Source organism: Musca domestica, unplaced genomic scaffold, assembly GCF_030504385.1.
Source record: "Musca domestica strain aabys unplaced genomic scaffold, Musca_domestica.polishedcontigs.V.1.1 39, whole genome shotgun sequence".
Classification (NCBI taxonomy): Eukaryota; Metazoa; Arthropoda; class Insecta; order Diptera; family Muscidae; genus Musca; species Musca domestica.
In genome coordinates, this window is record NW_026712326.1 from 6,262,358 (window position 1) to 6,281,885 (window position 19,528).

Here is a 19,528-nt window from a genome sequence, read left to right on the forward strand (position 1 = left end):
CAGCCCAAATGCAGTGAATTTTGGGACGTACGTTTTCATTTTGTGCAACTCGGCTCCGACATATATTTTTATACCCTCCACCATTCTATGGAGGATATATTAACTTTGTCATTCCGTTTGTAACTCCTCGAAATATACATAATAGACCCTACAAAGTATATATATTCTGGATCAGCGTAAAATTCTAAGACGATCTAGTGATGTCCGTCTTTCTGTCTGTCTGATGTAATCACGCTATCTTTCGAACGAATTGAGATAGAAGGATAAAAATTTGTAGGCAGGTTTAGTTCGTAAATGGGCCATGTCGATCCACGTTTTCGTATAACCCCCATATAACGGTACCTCTTGATATTCGGTATTTTCATGATTACAGTGACATTATTTACCGGCATTATTTAAAATTTCGTATTTGAAGTTCGTAATGGGTACTACAGCCTATGACAAAAATTTTTGTATGCAGGTCTATGTCCTCGTATAGCCCCCATATAACGGTACCTCCCGATATTCGGTATTTTGATGATTTCAGTAACATTATTCACTTGAATTGTTTCAAATTTCGAACTTGAAGATCCTAATGGATACTACAACCTAAAACAGAAAATTGTCTGCACAGAAAATTGTCATGTACCAGAGAATAATATCATACATTTTAGTTTATAAAATAACTTCTTTACTTTCTGTTAATTTAGCACTTTTTACGTTTACGCATCACATTTTCTTATAATTTTACTAACCAATAATCACACTGGATTGTAAAAAAAAAATCAAGTCGATTTAGTACTACAAAGTTTGTAGATAAAATCTCAAACGAGTTTTGCATTTGTAAGCCATACTTTTTAAGACTATATAAAAACTTTACAAAATGTTGAACCTATACGAAAGGAGCCCAATATATTGAGATATAGTTCACAAATGTAAATATACAAAGAGTTTTGAAAATTTAAAGAAGACTTTGGATTACTTCAAGAATCATTAGTTCAAAAAATGATCCATGTTGGTCCACAATTTGGTATAGTCTCTATATAATTTTATATTTTTATATAAATATATATATATTTTTTACGTTGTAGTGATATTATTAATTTTATTTCGCCAAAATTGACTTCTTATTAGCTAGAGACTCTCTTAGCAAAATAACATGAATACAGATCCAGATTTTGGTGCAGACTATAATTAAAGGAGCCTTCTAATTTTTATATCCCCATGTGGTACTGTAATGGTATTTTTTGGTTAAAACCCCACATGGTACTGTAATGGTATTTTTTGACAATGCAAATAGTTCCCTAGCACTTAGAAGTCCCTTCTTAAGCCCCTTATAAATGATCAAGGAATTTATACTGATAATCATTTTTCATGACCATTAGACTATCATCTAATTCTTGACAAGCAAAAGACCAAAATTAATGGTAAATTCCGATAAACAGCTCAATAATTTTCCCTCACAGACATATGGACTTTTGTAGATAGGGGGTACTCTTCGGTTTTAAAATAATGCATGGGCAAATTGGTGCATCATCAGGCATTTCCTAATTCTTGGACAATCTATGTAATTCTTGGAATTAATTACAATTTACTAATTTCTTGGGCTAAATAAATGTAGAACTTTTGTCTTTGACTTCTTTAAAAAAAAATTAAATACAAATTTAGCAAATATTAAGAAATTGTAATGTTGGACAAACTAGAAATATTGAAATACGATACGGTGAGGTGTATATGTAATTTGTATTGGATACACTGGGTGTTCCAGAACATGCATGTATAACTTAAAAAACCAAAAATTTTGAACCTCTGCCGACGATTTTTTTTAATTCATGGAGACCACTTTATTTAATAAATTGTCTGTTGATCTTTCAGGTATGTTGTTTGACAACATTTAGGAAAAGTAATTCATCTTACAAGGAATGCGCCGGCATATACTTTGTATTTCCTTTTTTTTGGGTGGCTGTCTGATTCATCAACACTCAAGCGTACTGGTTAAAGCTGGAATCTTGAAAATTTGCATGTGATGCAATATTTTTGTTAAGGCGTGAGATAAGGCTGTGATTTTCAAAATTCAAAAAATAACTATACTTAGATAACTAAATGGAATTAAAAATTGAATCCATTTATTGATCAAACAAAACGAGCTAAAATTCTGAAATTTGTCATTAGGGTGACTGTTGGTGTGTAGAGTTGATATTTGGAGTTAATGTTTGAGTTTTGTGTAGATTTGGGTTTAGGAGGTATGTTCTAAAAAGTACGAATTACTAAATTTGGAATAAAGTGTAGGAATAGAGACGAAAAAATAATTGTCGGTATTAGGATCACTATGTTGTAGGTTTTAGATACGAACTTCCACATGCAAATGCTTACTATAAAAAGGACGAAAAGTATTTAAAGCTATTAAATTTGAGATATAGCGTAGGAAGACAGCTGAAATTGTTCTTTTAAGTATTAAGATCACTTAGATATATGGAAACTTAGTCATATTTTACAAATAATGTACTTATATTTATGTACCTACTTTAAGAAGTTTTAAAGAGCAGCTAAGTTCGCCCGGGCCGAACACTTAATACTCTCCACCACTTTGAAGGATCTTGAAAAATTAAAAAAAAAAATCCGTCGAAAATACCACTTAAATGAAAATCGTTATATGGGGCCTATACTAAGACGTGGACCTGCATAAGTATTTTTCTATCATAAGCTGTAATACCGATTCCGAACTTCAAGTACGAAATTAAAAAAAATCCCTTCAATAATGTCGCTAACATCATCAAATTTGAAACAATTCCGGTGAATAATTTGCTTATATCATCAATATGTCGAATAAAGGGAGGTACCGTTATATGTGGGCTATACGAAGACGTGGACCTGCATAGACAATTTTCCGTCATAGGAGTACCCTTAACGAGCTTTTAACTTTTAATACGAAATTTGAAACAATTCCCGTCAAAAATATCGCTAAAATCATCCAAATACCGAATATTGGGGGTACCGATATATGGGGGCTATACGATATCGTGGACCTATATAGATAATTCTCTACCAAGGGGTAAACTACTCAGAAGAAACTCATTGTGTGGATTTGCAGACAATTCCATTGAAAATGTGGCTAGAATTATGAAAATACCGAATATCGGATGGTACCGTGATAAAGGGGAAATACGAAATCGTAGACTTATATAGACGGTTCTCTTACAGACGGTGCAGTACCCACAAAGAACCCCTTGTGTAGAATTTCAGACAATTCAATTAAAAAAAATGTGGCTAAAATCATCAAAATACCGAATATGGGGGGAGGGGTGGTGCCGTGATGTTCATGTACAATAAAAACTGATTTGTGCAAAATATTAGCTTCCTATCTTAATTTGACTCTAGCGTGATTACAACGCGGACTGGGCTAAATCATATTAGAATTTCACGCTGATCAAGAATAAATATACTTTGTTAGGTCTAAAGTGATTATTATTATATATATCGATGAGTTACAAACGGAATGACGAACTTAATATACCCTCCATACTATGTATGATGGAGGGTATAAAAGTGAGATATACTGTTTTCGATTTGTCAGAAGTAGCAGCGAGGGCAGCCAGTCAAAATTCCTTCAAAGGAATCTCCACAACACCCATTGTGGTGAATTGAAAATACCAGAAACGCTAAGCCGAAAATAAAACATTCGGGACAGCATACACAACCTAAGTGAGTCATCCGAAGACACTAAAGAACTGTGTCCTAAAGATAGACGACACTGTGATTTGTTACAAGCCACCAGGAAAAGACGCGAGTTTAGAAAAACCTCACCACGGAAGGTCCCGTTGAAGTCCAGTCCAGCAAAAAGCCACCGTAGCGCTTGAGGAAGGAGTGACGCATATATCCATCCCTTCAGGTCTGCGGGCAATTGATATCTGTAACAAACTCTGCGAGTTAACCTCAGTTTTCAACTTACTTTGCAGTAGAACTGAATATAAATCTGAATGGGTGTAAACGGGTAATTTCAAATGTTTTAATTTCTTTAAGGTGACGGGTATTACTTGTAAAGGTCATGGTCATTGACCTTTATAGCGTCGTGATCATAATAATTTCAATAAAATATTGTCCTCATAATTCAACCTCTCATCTCATATTTGAACCTCAACTCTTTAAATTTCCAACACCTTTCTGAAATAATCTTTAAATCCATTTTGATATACTTTTCTTTTTAAGATTTTCAAACTAATGATATCCTCGAGTTTTGTTTTTTCCTCACTTACCCTTCAACTGCAGATTCCGACGATGAATACAATGTGTCACCATCATTGGCTGCATCGGCCGTATCAGCAGAATTGGAACCACTGCTGCCACCACCACCACCGTTACTGCCAAAAGCTGAACTACCTGCATTCCGAGTATTGGCTGGAGTCACTGCGGCATTTGTTGCCGTTTTTAGAAGTGAGGCTCCTTTGTAGATGGTGTCCGGTGTCAATGTTATTAAAAGGGCATCGCTATTCGAGGATGAGTAGGACAGAAGGGCGTCGCTTTTTGCCGTCATCATGTCAAGGGAATTCAGCTCGCTGGCCTTTTGTCTCTGCTCTTCCAGCAGACGACTTTTTGCATGCAACTGGGAGGCTGGATAGACGGATGAACCCGACAATGACGATGGCGATGATGAAGTCGCTTTGTATCTGGCAAATTGAATTTGTTCACTTTGCCAGGACGATAATAACACATCATCGTCACCAAGTCCGACATGGAGATCTTCATCATAGTTGTTGTTGTTATTGTCGTCGCCGTCGTTGATGTTGCTGGCCGGACTAAATATGTGGGAACCCAAAGCTTTAAGTATTATGGGACTAGTCTTGATGAGTTCAACCAAACTTTTGTGCTCACAATCCGGAGTACTTGTTTCTTGAAACTTTTGCTGCTGCTGTTGTTGTTGTTGTTGGCGATGATGATGATGCTGTTCATGTTCATACAGCTGTTGTTGCTGTTGCTGCTGCTGCAATAATTGTTGTGGAAGATTGTGATTTTGATGATGCTGATGGTATGACCCCGACTGCTGTTGCTGCTGCTGTTGTCTTCTTAATCTAGTTATGGGTGTTGCCCCTATGCCATGTCCTTCAAACAGCAGCAGTATTGTAACAAGTAGGCAGGTCAGGACATTCTTCAGACTTTTCGGTGACTGTTGGTGTTTTTGATTACTCATTCGTTGTTTGTGCTCGGAAAACATGGTCTCGTCTTTTTCGTTTTGTTCTAATCATTGAAGTAGTAGAGCATGCCACTTTTCAATTCTCTTCTGTTCTGTTCACTACAGTTTAGTTGGCGTCTTTTGCTTCTCCTTCCCCTTCGTTTTCTTGACGCTCGAGTACATTAACAAATCTAGGAGCAGCAATTAATTTTGACGTTGGGACCCACTTAAGATGGGACATTTCATGTTTGCTGTGCACTTGGCTTCATTTGTCGTGTAAGTTTTTTTTCAGTTCGTATTATTGTCAAGTTTTGTTCTTTTTTTCGGTGACGACAATAATGATGCTGATGATGGCCTCTGTGTCATTCGAACATTAAAAGATTTGCTAAAAATTATTGTTCTCTCGAGCATTGTTTGCAAAACATTTCATTGTTGTGTTCGTTCGCCTTCACACACGCTTCTGTGTTGGGTGGGAGTCACGTAAGGACATGAAAATGGCATTTTATTGTATTTCTTCAGTTGTCGCCTCTCGCTCTCTCTTTCTAGCCTCGGTTCGTGTTGGCAACTATGATGGATGTACGTGTTTTTTTGTTCTCGTGCAGCTACATGACTGGATGTCTGAAATTTCGAGAAATAAAAAGAAATAATTAATTAGAATAATTAAGCTGTATAAAGACGATTACTAATGAGCTTTAATTATGAAGGTCGCACATTAATATCACGAAATGGCAACCAAAAAAGACAGAGCGAACAATATTTCTTAATGTCATACACAGATAAATATGAAAAATTACTCAAATCTAATTTTCTTGCCTATTTATCATCTTTAACATGCTAGATATGCAGGAGATTTTTAATAACTGTCATTTTGTAATGTTTTATGAACTTACGCCAAATGCTGCGGTAGCATGGTGAGCTGTGGTGTTAGTGTAACATAAAGATAATATTTCTTCCGACAAAAAAAAATATTTTCATGCAAAAAGTGCTGGCATGATTAGATGAAAAAATGAGGGAAAATCACTTTCTTGATTTCATGAATTTGTAATTCCGTTTGTAACATCACTAAATATTCGTTGCAGACTCCATAAAGTATAAATATTCATGATCAGAATAAAATTCTAGGTCGATTTAGCGACGTCCGCCCGTCTCCTTACATATACATATATGATTGAAAATCGATTCACGTCTTGGTAGGCGCAATTTTCACCGATTTGTATAACAATTTGTATTTGTAGTTCATAATGGGTTCTAGCTCCGATGGCGAAACATTGTATGTTTAGGTCCACGTTTTTTATAGCCCCCATATAACGGTACCTCCGGTTATTCGAAACATTGTGTGTATATGTCCACGTTTTTGTTTAGCCCCCATATAACGGTACCTCCCGATATTCGGTATTTTTACTATTTTTGTCACATTTTTTCCACAGATCTGTCTAAAAATTGGTATTTGTAAAACAAACTATATATAGGACGTTTTTGTATAGCCGCCACATAATGGTACCTATGGATATTCAGTTTTTAGAAGATTTTTCCACATTTTTCCACGGATTTGTCTAAAAATTGGTATTTCTAGTTCATAATTGGTTCTCCGGTGGTAGATCATGGTCACATATGACAAATGTGGGAGTATACATCAATATTAATTTTTCGCCTGGCCTTACAATATACCTTATAATTTCCTTCACACAGTTGGATTTTTATTCAGGTCTACTATTTGGATAACAATGGTTTAATTTATGACGTTATGATTTCCCAGCAACCAAACATATACTCCACGTACTTTGAATTTTAATTTCCCGAATCCATGGCCTTTGTTATATGCTAGTATTGATTTTTAATAAAGTTAAAGTAGGTATAACGGTACATCGGGCCGACCATTGAGATACCACTATTCATATATTGAAAATTTATGTGAAGTAGATCATTCCATCTGTGAACCTTATTAGAATGTATATCATTACTTTAGATCATTTAGATCATATATGGGAAGTATATCCAACAGAAAAACGATTCTCACCACATATGACGGAGGCATTTATACCTCTCATACCAAATAACATTGCAATCGAGTTCATTGATGATATCACTTCGAGAAGGATTATATTACCAAATAAAAAAATATTAATGTGTTTGTTTTCTCTTTCGAGACGAGCTTAATGATCTGAAATTTGCAGTGAAAAGGAAAGCCAGATAGACGCTATCACACACTCACCACTATGCGACGCGTTTCGCCGTTGGTTAAGCGGCTCATCAGGCATATTTGGTGTGGATGATGGCTTACAAGGGCCGTTCTCTGGAAAGTAGTATATATTTCGAACTTATTGCAAATTAGCATATGCGAATTATACACTAGAAACTCTCCAGTTTCGACTCAAGTTCTATATGGCAGAAAAAATCCATCACTACAAAAACAAAAAAACTTTGCTGTGAAAAAGATCTGCCAATAGAACTTGAGTCGAAACTGGAGAGTTTCTAGTGTATAATTCGCATATGCTAATTTGCAATAAGTTCGAAATATATACTACTTTCCAGAGAACGGCCCTTGTAAGCCATCATCCACACCAAATATGCCTGATGAGCCGCTTAACCAACGGCGAAACGCGTCGCATAGTGGTGAGTGTGTGATAGTGTCTATCTGGCTTTCCTTTTCACTGCAAATTTCAGATCATTAAGCTCGTCTCGAAAGAGAAAACAAACACATAAATCATAAAACATATGATCTTCGCCTTAACAAGGCAAAACTCAAAAAAATATTAAAAAATATTCGGCCGCTCCGAACTTTAACTACACTCCACCTTAGGGTAAATTATACTTTTTATATAAAAGTATTTGAATTCAAGCGTGTTTCATTTAAACTTCACATATCAGTAGGGCCGTTTGGATAATGCAGTTAAACTTATCAAAAAACCATAAAGCGAGTGATACTGTTATATGGACCTACACATACAATGTTCCTGCACCGGAGCTAGGCCGATGATCACGCCACATATCTGGTTGAGAGAAATATTCAGATATACCAATTCTGAAAAGAATCTTTGAGTTGTTCCAAAAATTATGACTTATAAGTAATGAAAATTGTAAGCCTTTGTGAGGGAGGTACCAGAAGGAGTGATCCGATATATTCCAATGTTACAACACATTCTTTTAGTAGAAATATTGGAATATTGGAAATTTAGGAGGAATCAGTTATTTATATCACATTTTATGAGCGTTTTGACCCTTTGTGGGGGAAGTACGAGAAATAGTGCGCAGATTTCTACCATATTCACACCAGATCTTGTGTTGATAGATATATTGAGATTTGCCGAGTTGAAAGACAATTTCACATTTTATAAGAGTTATGATTATTCAAAATGTAGACCCCGTGTAGGGATGGTACTGAAAGCAGTGGGCTGATACTGTCCATTTTCACACCCGATCTAGGACTGCTAAGAATATTGGGAATTTCAAAGTTTTTACAAAATTTGATAATCGTTTCTGTTTTTAGAGTTAATTTATATTCTGTGAAAATAGGCAACTTTTGTGGGGCAAGTAACAGAAAAAATTTCCGAACTCGATCTAAATTTGGTAACAGGTAAAAAAGCTGTAAGTTCGGCAATTTTCAAAAAAATCTGTCAAAAATACTTTTAAAATTTTAAAAATACCAAATGTATATGACGTAGACCTGCATAGGCAACTTTTGTCATAAGCCAATACAATATTCAAATGCGAAACTTGAAAAAAAGTCCGTGAATAATGTAGCTAAAATCGTCAAAATACGGAATATAAGGAGGTACCATTATATGGGGGCTATACGGAGACGTGGACCTGAATAGACAATTTTCTGTAGTATCCAACTACAAAAACCGAATTTGAAACAATTCCCACAAATAAAGTCCCTAAGCTCATCAAAATTCCGAATATCGGGAGCTATACGAAGACCATTACAAACTTCAAATACCAAATTTGAAATATTTCCGGTAAATAATGTCGCTTAAATCACGGAAATACCGAAAATGGGAAGGAAGGAAATTTCCACAGACGGACAGACATCGCTAAATCGAAATAGAATTTTATGCTGATCAAGAATATATATTTATATTTTTTGGGGTCCTACTATGTTACGATTGTCCAACTAGGCAGAATGTTGGATTATAAAATTATGATGCGGCTAGAACAAAGTCTGTCATGTTCGGACCAAATCTATTCATAGTTAGTTAAATAATTTAGTTTATTAATTAATTTATTAAGTTTTTAATTCATACAGTTTTTTCCAGACTTTTTACTGTATAACCAATTCTATTTATGTAGGTACGAAACAAATCTTTGTCTTGTGAAGTTCTTTTCTTCGATTTCAAGTAAAAATAGAAACATTTTTCAGTAGAAATATAAAAACGTAACAAATAGCAAATTAAAGAAACGACGAAAGAAATACGCAAAAATTGCCAAGAATAATAACAATTAAGTATTACGGACACGAACTTACTACCACACCCAGGCACGTTCCCACATATACACTTACATCCACACATTCACAATGCAATGAAACTATGAATGGAAATAGTTCTTTAAAAGCAATGGATTGTAAATAATTCCCCTTGTCATAAGCTTCTTAGGTTTTTTACTTTCATTTTACCTTCAAATGGGAAAAATCCACTTGAGAATATGTAGTCTGTCGAAGTAGTAGTAGTCGTAGTTGTTGTTACTGTTGTTGTTGTTGTAATGCGGTACTATTAACATCCGTATACGGATATCCTTATGGCAGAGATTATTTCATTCATCAAAAGAGAAAGGTTTATTATTTCAAAAATGTCGAAAGAAAACCCAGGAAGTTCATATTGTCTGGTGGTAGCATATAACGAAAGGAGGGGGGAGAGGGAAGGGCCTCAACAGAGGAAATGGAGCGGCACACTTTTCTTTTCAGTTAATCCCCTAACAAATTGGGTAATATCCCAATGCGGTATTTATTCTCGAGCAAAGTGAAATAATGGTATCATTTGCACTAACGAATACCTCAAAATCTCTGCCATCCCTTTGTTATTCCCATTAGTAAGTTAGAGACACTACATAATCGTATATATGAACAAACAAGTGGGGGACATAGTTTATGTAAGGACATTTTAAAGTGTGAAAGCTGAAAAACGCTTGAATGGTGTTTGTGGGAATTTTAACATTTTAAAGGGTATTCTTTGAAACATTTTTATATAAGACAGCTAATAGTCATATAAAGTAATGTTAATGGGCGTGATATTTTGGTAAATGTGCAACTGCAAATCGGTATGGTATCAGCATTATTTGAAGAGCTCCTGAACCGTATTTGACTCACCACGAGATGGTTGCTATATAAATCCACGACAGATGGAGCTTTAATGTCACAGGACCTAGGATAATGATTCCGGTTAAGCTTTTAAGTATTGATTTTGGTGAAGAAAATCTGCAATGAAGTTTAGAAGGACTTCAACTATTGAAATCCACTCGATTTAGTAAGTGTAAACGAACTTTTAGTCATAATTATACCCTATACCACACTTTGGTCAGGATATTATGTCTTTGTGCATTTATTTGTAACATGAAGAAGGAAACGCGATATAATCATAGTTACATTTGAGAATCCTTGTAAAATCACTTTCTGAATTATGGATGTCCGTCTGTCCGTTTATCTGTTCATGTATTTTTGTGAACAAAATGCAGGTCTCATTAGTTGTCCGATTAAGATCATTTGTTTCCCCCAGGACGAACCCCATTGAAGCTGGTAATAATCGGTCTAAATTTAGATAAAGCTCCCATATATATCTTCGTCCGATTTTAATTTAATTGTGCGCCAAAGGTGTAACATTTGTTCAAATAGGTTGTATGTCGACAAGTCTGACCGAAACAATCGGTTCAGATAAAGCAACAGTCCATATACATGTCGTATCCTTTTTGGTGTTTAAGTCCCTCACATCCGTAATATGCGCTCCACATCAATGATATTTGGTACCAGATATGTAATACAACTCAGAAATACCTCTGCCAAATTTTTATCTATATCGGTTCAAATTCTAATATAACCTCCATTTATATCATCATCCGATTTCAGATTTCGCCATATATGTAATATCAGCCCTGGATCAATTTTTTTTACATTCAACCGAATTTTTCTATTTGCCGGAATTCGGCTCCAATACATATTTTTATACTCCCTATCATAGTATGGAGGTCATTATAATAAGTTTGTCATTCCGTTTGTAACACCTCGAAATATATATTTTAGGCCCCACGAAGTACAGGGTGAGATGAAAAAACCGCAACCAAATTCAGACACCTGTCATTTGACATCTGTTAAAAATTATTCCAGTGACAGCTCATTATATTGGTTACAAGCGTACAAAAGCATTTTGTTGAGAATTTTCCAGAAAAAAAATTATTCGTGATGGAATTCAAGTGTGATAGTGTGATTTCTTTAAATTTGGCTGGAAAATCACAAGTGGTTATCGCACTCCAGCATTTAAATGTGAATAAATATTTTGTGTCTCGTATCATCGCTCGTTACCGAGATACTGGTAGTGTAGCCCGATGTCAAGTGGACGGAAGAAAACAGCAACGCCAGCAGAAATGGTTCCAAAAGCATGAAGCGACTTGATCGAAACCCGCGTCGCAGTGGCAAAAAAATGGCCCTTGGGCTGAACATATCGCAATGTTCCATTCGGCAAATATTGAAAAAAAAAAAAAAAAACAATAAAAAAGTGCAAGAACTTACACCACAACAGAAAGAAAATAGGCTCAAATAGACTCGAAAGTGGTGAACTGTCGAATTTGGTTTTCTGCGATGAGAAAACATTCGTTTTCGAGCAGTTTGTAAACAAACAAAATGATCGTGCACCTTCGATTGGCCACCAGAACTCAAGCGACGGCTATGGTGATGGTATGGTCCGGTGTATTTATGTATTTTCATAATTTTAGCGAACACCACCACCGGAATTGTTTCAAATTTCGTATTTGAAGTTCGTAATTTTTATTTCAACCTACGCAAGTAAATAGTCTATGTAGGTCTACGTCTTTGCCCTGTATTCGTTATTTTGATAATATTAGCGACATTATTCTTTGGAATTGTTTCAAATTTTATGATATTAGCGACAGTACTCACCCGAATTGTGTAAAATTTCTTACTTGAAGTTCGGAATCGGAACTAAGGACTATGACATTTACTTATGCAGGGTTACGTCTTCGTATAGCCCCCATATATCCCTCGCCGAACTTAGCTGCTTTTTTATTTATTAAATATAATCCTTCTTGAAGTGATATCATGCACTCTATAGTAATGATATTTGTTGTGAGAGCTGAGAATGCCTCTGTCAAATTTGATTAAAATCGATTGAGAATTGGTTATATATACCATGTATTAGTTCCCTCTGAAACCAAATCATAAGTGCTCTAAGGCCATGATGTGCATACAAATAAGGATCATAGTAGGTATGATCTACTTCACATAAATTCCCAATATTTTTTTTTTTTTTTTGTTACGTGGAGCTCTACTATTGCTCACTGGTTTTACAAAAATTGTGTCCCCGTATAACAGCATTTAAAGCATTTCATTCAAACACACATCGTATATTGAAACAGGTCTAGGTTGAAATACGGGCCATCTCAATATCACAAAGGATTGAAATTTTTATTAAAGTTTTTAGAAGTGAATCATTGATGCCATAATAACCCAACACAACAATTCAAAATCTTCTAAAAAAATTAAGAATTCTAAATATATCCTAGTTGAAACTTCTAAAATCGTATTATTCTACCCTCAGCCATATGGTAACGGTAACGGTTTTAGACCCTAGGTCTCTTTGGACCAAATCCGATTCAGGACATTTGGAGTAGATTTAGGGGTGTACGTCTCGAATAATTCTTGAAGGGAGTATCCGATTTGGCACAAACTTGGTACATCGTAATATTATTGTCAAACTTAGATAGCGTTCGGAGATGGCAACATCAGTACACTCTAATTATGGTGCCTCCCTTACAAAAAGTTCAACATTTTTAAACAAATTAATTTGCCTCATAAACAGAGAATGGATCATCAGAATTTGTTCAAACTTTGCAAATCCTAAAATTTGGAATACCTATAATCCTCAAAAATGAATGACCGATTATTTTCAAACTTGGCAGATCCCGATACTTCTAGCATCACAAATCTGGTGAGAAGATAGTTTAGATCGGACCACTGCATATTGTACCACTTCCACAATTTTGAATAATTTTATTCAAACCTGGCAGATCAGAATATTTCTACCAACGCAAAATCTGATGTGATGATACATTCGTAAAAGGGTTTAAAAACACAACTCTTATAAAACGTAAAATAATAGCCTGATTTCTTTCAAATTTGGAACATCTCAATAATTCTACTGACTCTAGGTCTGGTATGAGTATGGTGTAGATGACACTATCCCTTTTGGATTTAATAGCACTCGGCTTGTAGTTCATAACCCCAAAAGAATTTCGGGCTATAGACGGTCCTATTGTCCAATATTGTGAAATATATTTCACAACATTTTATTGAGAGCTTTATAGAGAGCTTTGGATTACTTCTAGATTCATTTGTTTAAAAAATGAACTATGTCGGTTCACTTTATGGTATAGTCCGTATATAAGGGCACGTCCCGATTTCTATTGTTATTTTTTTATTTTATACATATATTTCATTTAATGTCACAAAATTTTGATAATTTGAGTTCTTATATTGTGGAAACTCTTTCGGCAAAAGAATATTAATCTAGACTCACGTTTTGGTGTAGCTCTTTCGACTCATATGGCCACAATGCTTACAATAACTAAAATTAAGAGGTATCTATAATAAAGATTACCAACACGTGGAAAAAGATAGCAGTTATTTGATGTTTTATGTTCTCAAAGGAAAAGTGTAGTAGATATTTGCAAATGAATTTTTTTATAATCAAGCAACTTGGGTTCTGGTGGAATGAAAACTCTAATAACGAAAAATTCTTAACATCGATCTATGTTTCTCCATAAGCACCATATGGCAGGTCCGCCCGGATGTTTTAAATTCATTATCCAAATTCCCTTTCGAAAGTGGCTGAAATTGCATATAGTACTATTAGGTTTAAATATATCAGGCAGATAACAGTAGTCCTAAACTTTATGCATTATCAAGCAAACTATTTATCCCAAGCAGGGTATTACAAACTCGGCCCAGCGAATTTAACTAATCTGGACATATTTTCGATCTATATTTTGTTTTATACAAATATCGTTCCGAAATTAAATCTATCTCGCCTCAATATTGCTACATATTTTACTACCCATAAAAAGTGTCCTAAGATACATTTGGTTACAGGAGCACAGACTTCTTTTAAATGAATATAACAATACCAGATTCGCCACATTTCACCTTTACCTCTGCCTAATTGCTCTACCATCATTTGTAATGAATCAATGAAGCCATCCGTAACTTATGCATCCTGACAAATGTTATCCTTTTGCTCTTTGAGTGCTCATAACTATGGCAAGTCAATTTTAAAAGTGTCATGCCTTTTACCTCAAAAGACCGAAAAGTTTTCTTCAATTAAAGCGAAACCATGATATGAGCAATTTCACAACACCAAGAAGCCCATAACTTGTTTGAAATAGTTGCAAAATGTTTTCTATTTCTAAAGCATTTGTTATTTAAAGTTGTGTTTTTATTTTGTTATTTTTGCATATCAACTTTAATGAACACAACATTTATTTAAAGTAAAGTTTTTTAAAGAAGTAATTTTTGTTTTCCAACATTTTCCGGGTTTCATTACATTCACGAATTACCCATACAAACCTTATCAACAAGTTCACACAGACTAAGCGCACACACACACACTCAAATGAATGCACATAAAATGGACCAACTTTTGCCTAAAAGGGCAAAAGGTTGCCAGGAAACATAAAATATCTTCCGCCCGGGCCATGATATTTGTTCTTTGTCGTCTGCTGTCGTTTAATTAATTGTGGCTGTGCGAGCAAACAATTTAATGTTCTTTTAATTGGTTCAGGATGTTTTACCACCAAAAAATATTCGACAATTTTTTATTTTGTCTGCCTGTTTGTCGGGCTGCTCCTCTACCCCTGCATCGCAGTAAAAGTTTTCCTTCCATCGATGCAAAACTTTAGTCGGTGTTCATGTGAAATGTGTGTTCTGCACCACAAGAGGCGAGAGATGAATATCAATGAGAAGGCAAATATTGACGATAACTATGAAGATAGTTGAGGCAAAATTCCAATTATTTGAATTAAGTTCTTCTCGAGAAAATCCACCATTGTTTGTATCAACTTTCATGAATTTGATAAAGAGAGAGAGAGAGAGCTATTAATGCATGAATTCACTTGGAGCAAAAAATTTAAAAATAGGTTTCAACGAAATGTTGCTTTGAGCTTGAGAGATTTTCGGAAACTACTGAAGAAGTATCGAAAAATATGAATTTATTGGGAAGGAATAAGTAACGTATCCGACGTTGGGATACGTTGCACAATTCTGAGTAATGTACAAAGATATTAATACAAAAACACTATATAAAATTCAGCCTGTATCCTTTACCCAGAATTCCGTCAATATAAGAGTAATGAACAATAACTCTATCAACCCATAGGCGAAATAGCTAAAGCAGGATCTTGAAGTTTCCCATAATTGTCACTTATAATGTAAAAGAGTGGGATAAAACGTGATTTTTTTAATTTAAAACTTTAAAGGTGCCAAGTGATCCAAAATTGTGGTTAGGCAATCGGTAAGAGCTAGAACTTTGGAATTACGCATGATGGCCAACATCAGCGAGTAGAAGTGAAACTAGTTAAAAAGTAGTAAATTCTGACGGACCGAACTTTGAATACCCTACACTATTTGGAAAGAATTTGGATACTGTCCAAAAAAAATACCGAATATATACGTTATTTTGGGGTCCATACTCGGATAGCAATTTTCTATCACAGGCTGTAGTACCAATATCGAAGTGCAAATACTATATTTGAAACAATTCCAAAATGCCGAAAAAGGAGGTACTGGCATTTAGGGGCTATACGAAGACCTGTACCAGAATAGACAATCTTCTATCTTAGGCTGTAGTATCCATTACGAACTTAAAATACCAATTTTGAAATAGTTCCGGTAAATAATGTCTCAAAAAACACCAAAATACCCAATATCGGGATGTACCTTTGTATGGGGGCTATACGAAGATGTAGACCTGCAGAGACAATTTTCTGTAATAGGCTGTTGTATACATTACGAACTTCAAGTACCAAATTTGAAACAATACCGGTAAATAATGTCGCTAAAATCATAAAAATACCGAATATCGGGAGTTACCGTTATATGAGGACTATACGAAGACGTGGACCTGCAAAGACAATTTTCTGTAATTACGAACTTCAAGTACCATATTTGAAACAATTCCGGTGAATTATCTCACCAGAAAAAATAAAATACCGAATATCGGGAGGTGCCGTTATATGAGGGCTATGTCAAAGCGTGGACATACATGGCCCATTTTCAATACCAAGAGTCCTGTAGACATTATATAAATTTGAGTAAAACTTTATCAACCTACTTCATTTCATTCGGAAGCTAGACTGATTTCCACAGACGGACGGACATCGCTAAATCGACATAGAATTTTATGCTAATTAAGAATATATATACAGGGTGAGATAAAAAACTGCAACAAAGTCAAACGTCATATATTCCATATAGCAAAGCAAAAAATGTCGGAAATAGCATCAATTTTTAGAATATGTTTAGATTTGTTCGAATTGGTCACCTTTATCACGAATTATGGGCTTCAAACGGCCAATAAAATCGTCACACGCTGCGCGAATGTTGCTCTGCGGTACTTTGGCCCATTCCCGGCGAAGCGCTTACTTGAGGTGATCGACACTTTGGTAATTTTTACTGCCAATCTTGCTTTCCAAAATACTCCAGACACAATAGTCCAACGGATTGGTATTCGAAGATTTTGGTGGCCATTGTGCGCTGGAAATGAAGCGAAGAACCTCATTTTGTAACCATTCTTGGGTGGCGCGAGCTGAGTACGATGGTGTCCTGGAGTCCTGTTGAAATGTCCAAGGTCTGCGGCCAAAATGTTTGCGTGTCCAAGGCTTTAATACATCCTCCAGAATATTTTCGCGATAATATTGGGCATTTATTCTGATGCCACGGTCGATTAATAGGAGTGGAGAGCTACCATCGGCTGTCGCCAAGGGAAGCAACTCTTTAGCTCTTTTGAGTCTATTTTCTTTCTGTTGCGGTATAAGTTCTTGCACTTTTTGGATTTTCAATGGCTTTACCCCGAGCTCATTTTTCAATATTTGCCGAATGGAATATTGCGATATGTTCAGCTCAGGAGCCATTTTTTGGGCCACTACGACGCGGGTTTCGATCAAATCGCTTCTTTACTTTTCGAACCATTTCTGCTGGTGTTCCTGTTTTCTTCCGTCCATTTTGGTATCATATGAACGGCTAGAGCTAAAAACTTCAAATTTGGATTCGGAATTAAGACTAAGGAGTAGAGTGGAGGGAAGTGTGTACTCATGTATACGAAATATGCTAAACGGTATTAAATTTAGTACAATTTGAATTTGGAGGAACGAATGGAGCTCGAATTATGAAATATGAAATTAAAATTAATGGCAGAATGCAGGATTGGGATATGGAGGAAGTTCGCGAATTTTTTACTTATGTGCACGAAAAGTACTAAAAGGTAATAAATTTGGTACAACTACGATTTGGGTGACCGATACAGCTAGAATTCTGAATGTAAGTAGTTTTGGAAATGCGTACTTCTGTGTACTAAATGGCACTTAATTTGGTACAATTTAAATTTTAGGAGAACCAATAGAGTTTGTATCCTGAAAATTGAAAATACGATTACTGTACTGGGTTGTAGGATTGGGAAATATAGGTGGTGTTAGAAATTTGTATTTATGATACTTCCAACCGACTTCAAACGCTTCTCTACTCAGGATTGTTTATTTCGTTAAACTATCACACAAATAATTCATTTTTATACCCTACACCACAAGGTGGTCAGGGTATTATGTCTTTGTGCATTTGTTTGTAACAGGCAAAAGGAAACGAGATAGACCCATTGTTCCTTTTGATGATCTGCATAGAATCACATTCTGAGTCGATTTATGCATGTCCGTCCGTCCGTCTGTCCATGTATTTTTGTAAACAAAGTACAGGTCGCATTTATTGCCCGATCCAGATGAAATTTTGCACAGATCATTTGTTTGGCCCAAGGACGAACCCTATTGAAATTGGAGATAATCGGTCAAAATTTAGATATAGCTCCCATATATATCTTCGTCCGATTTGCTTTTTATTGTGCACCAAACGTGTACTATCAGCCCGAATTGTATGGAATTTTGCACATACAACCAAATTAGGTCTGAAAATATGTATGCTAAATTTGATCGAAATCGGTTCAGATATAGCTATAGCTCCCATATATATTGTTCATCCGATTTGTTATTTTTGTCCACCGCCGCCGTAATATGCACTCTGCAACAACTACATATAGGGAAATATATCAAATACAGCTCAGAAATACATTTGCAAAATTTTATCGAGATCGGTTCAGATTTGGATATAGCTCCCATATATAACTTCGGCCGATTTACCTTTTATTGTGCACCAAACGGCCCCGCCCGACTTTAAGACTTTCTTTACTGGTTTTAAATAGATTCGTGTGGTCATTTTGACTGCTCCTACCTTAGGGCACAGCTTTATACCTTTTTGGTAAAAATTAGCTGAAACAAGTTAAAAAGTATCAGTCGGTTTGCCGACAGATGTATACCCTCTGCCAATGTTCGAGTTTTTAAATATATTTCTACTCCTGTTATGATTATTCATAACACGAAGGTTCCGAAGGAATGGGCCAATATTGTCCATTTCGTATCGGACTGAATCGCTGACTTGTTTCGCAAGTTATAACAGATAAAAGTATTAAAAATTGTGATCCTTTGTTGGTCGCTTCTGGTTCGCAGATACATATCATTTTCACAACAGATCTCGTGTTGGCACTAATGTTTGTGTGGTTGAAATTCGAAGAGATTTGGATGCTTATTTCGCTTTCTTAAGGCGTTTTGGTTTTTAATAATCGTGAACCTTGAGGTATCAGAAGAAATGGTTCGATCCCTCCCATCTTTACAACAAATCTTGTGTAGATGGAAATATTGAGATGTACCAAGTCTGAATGGAATCGTATTTTAACTTCGCGGTTTATGAGCCCCACTGATATTCAAAATTCTGATCATTTGTGGGGGAGGTACCAGAAGGAATGTTCCGATGTTCCGGGAATTCAAAATGTTGATGCTTCTCATCAGATCTTGTGTTAGTAGAAATAATAGGGTGTGTGAAATATGAAATTGTAACCCTTTGGA

At 35.5% G+C, this 19,528-nt stretch overlaps 1 protein-coding gene across 1 annotated transcript in view; it reads right to left on the minus strand.

Annotated features, from left to right (window-relative positions):
- Positions 1 to 19,528, minus strand: part of LOC101894920 (uncharacterized) — a 63,851-nt gene that overhangs the window by 34,199 nt on the left and 10,124 nt on the right. The window contains exon 2 of the mRNA XM_011294189.3: positions 4,233 to 5,764. Coding sequence (XP_011292491.2) covers positions 4,233 to 5,188 — 956 coding nt within the window. The 5' untranslated portion in view covers positions 5,189 to 5,764. The remainder of the gene's footprint in view (positions 1 to 4,232; positions 5,765 to 19,528) is intronic.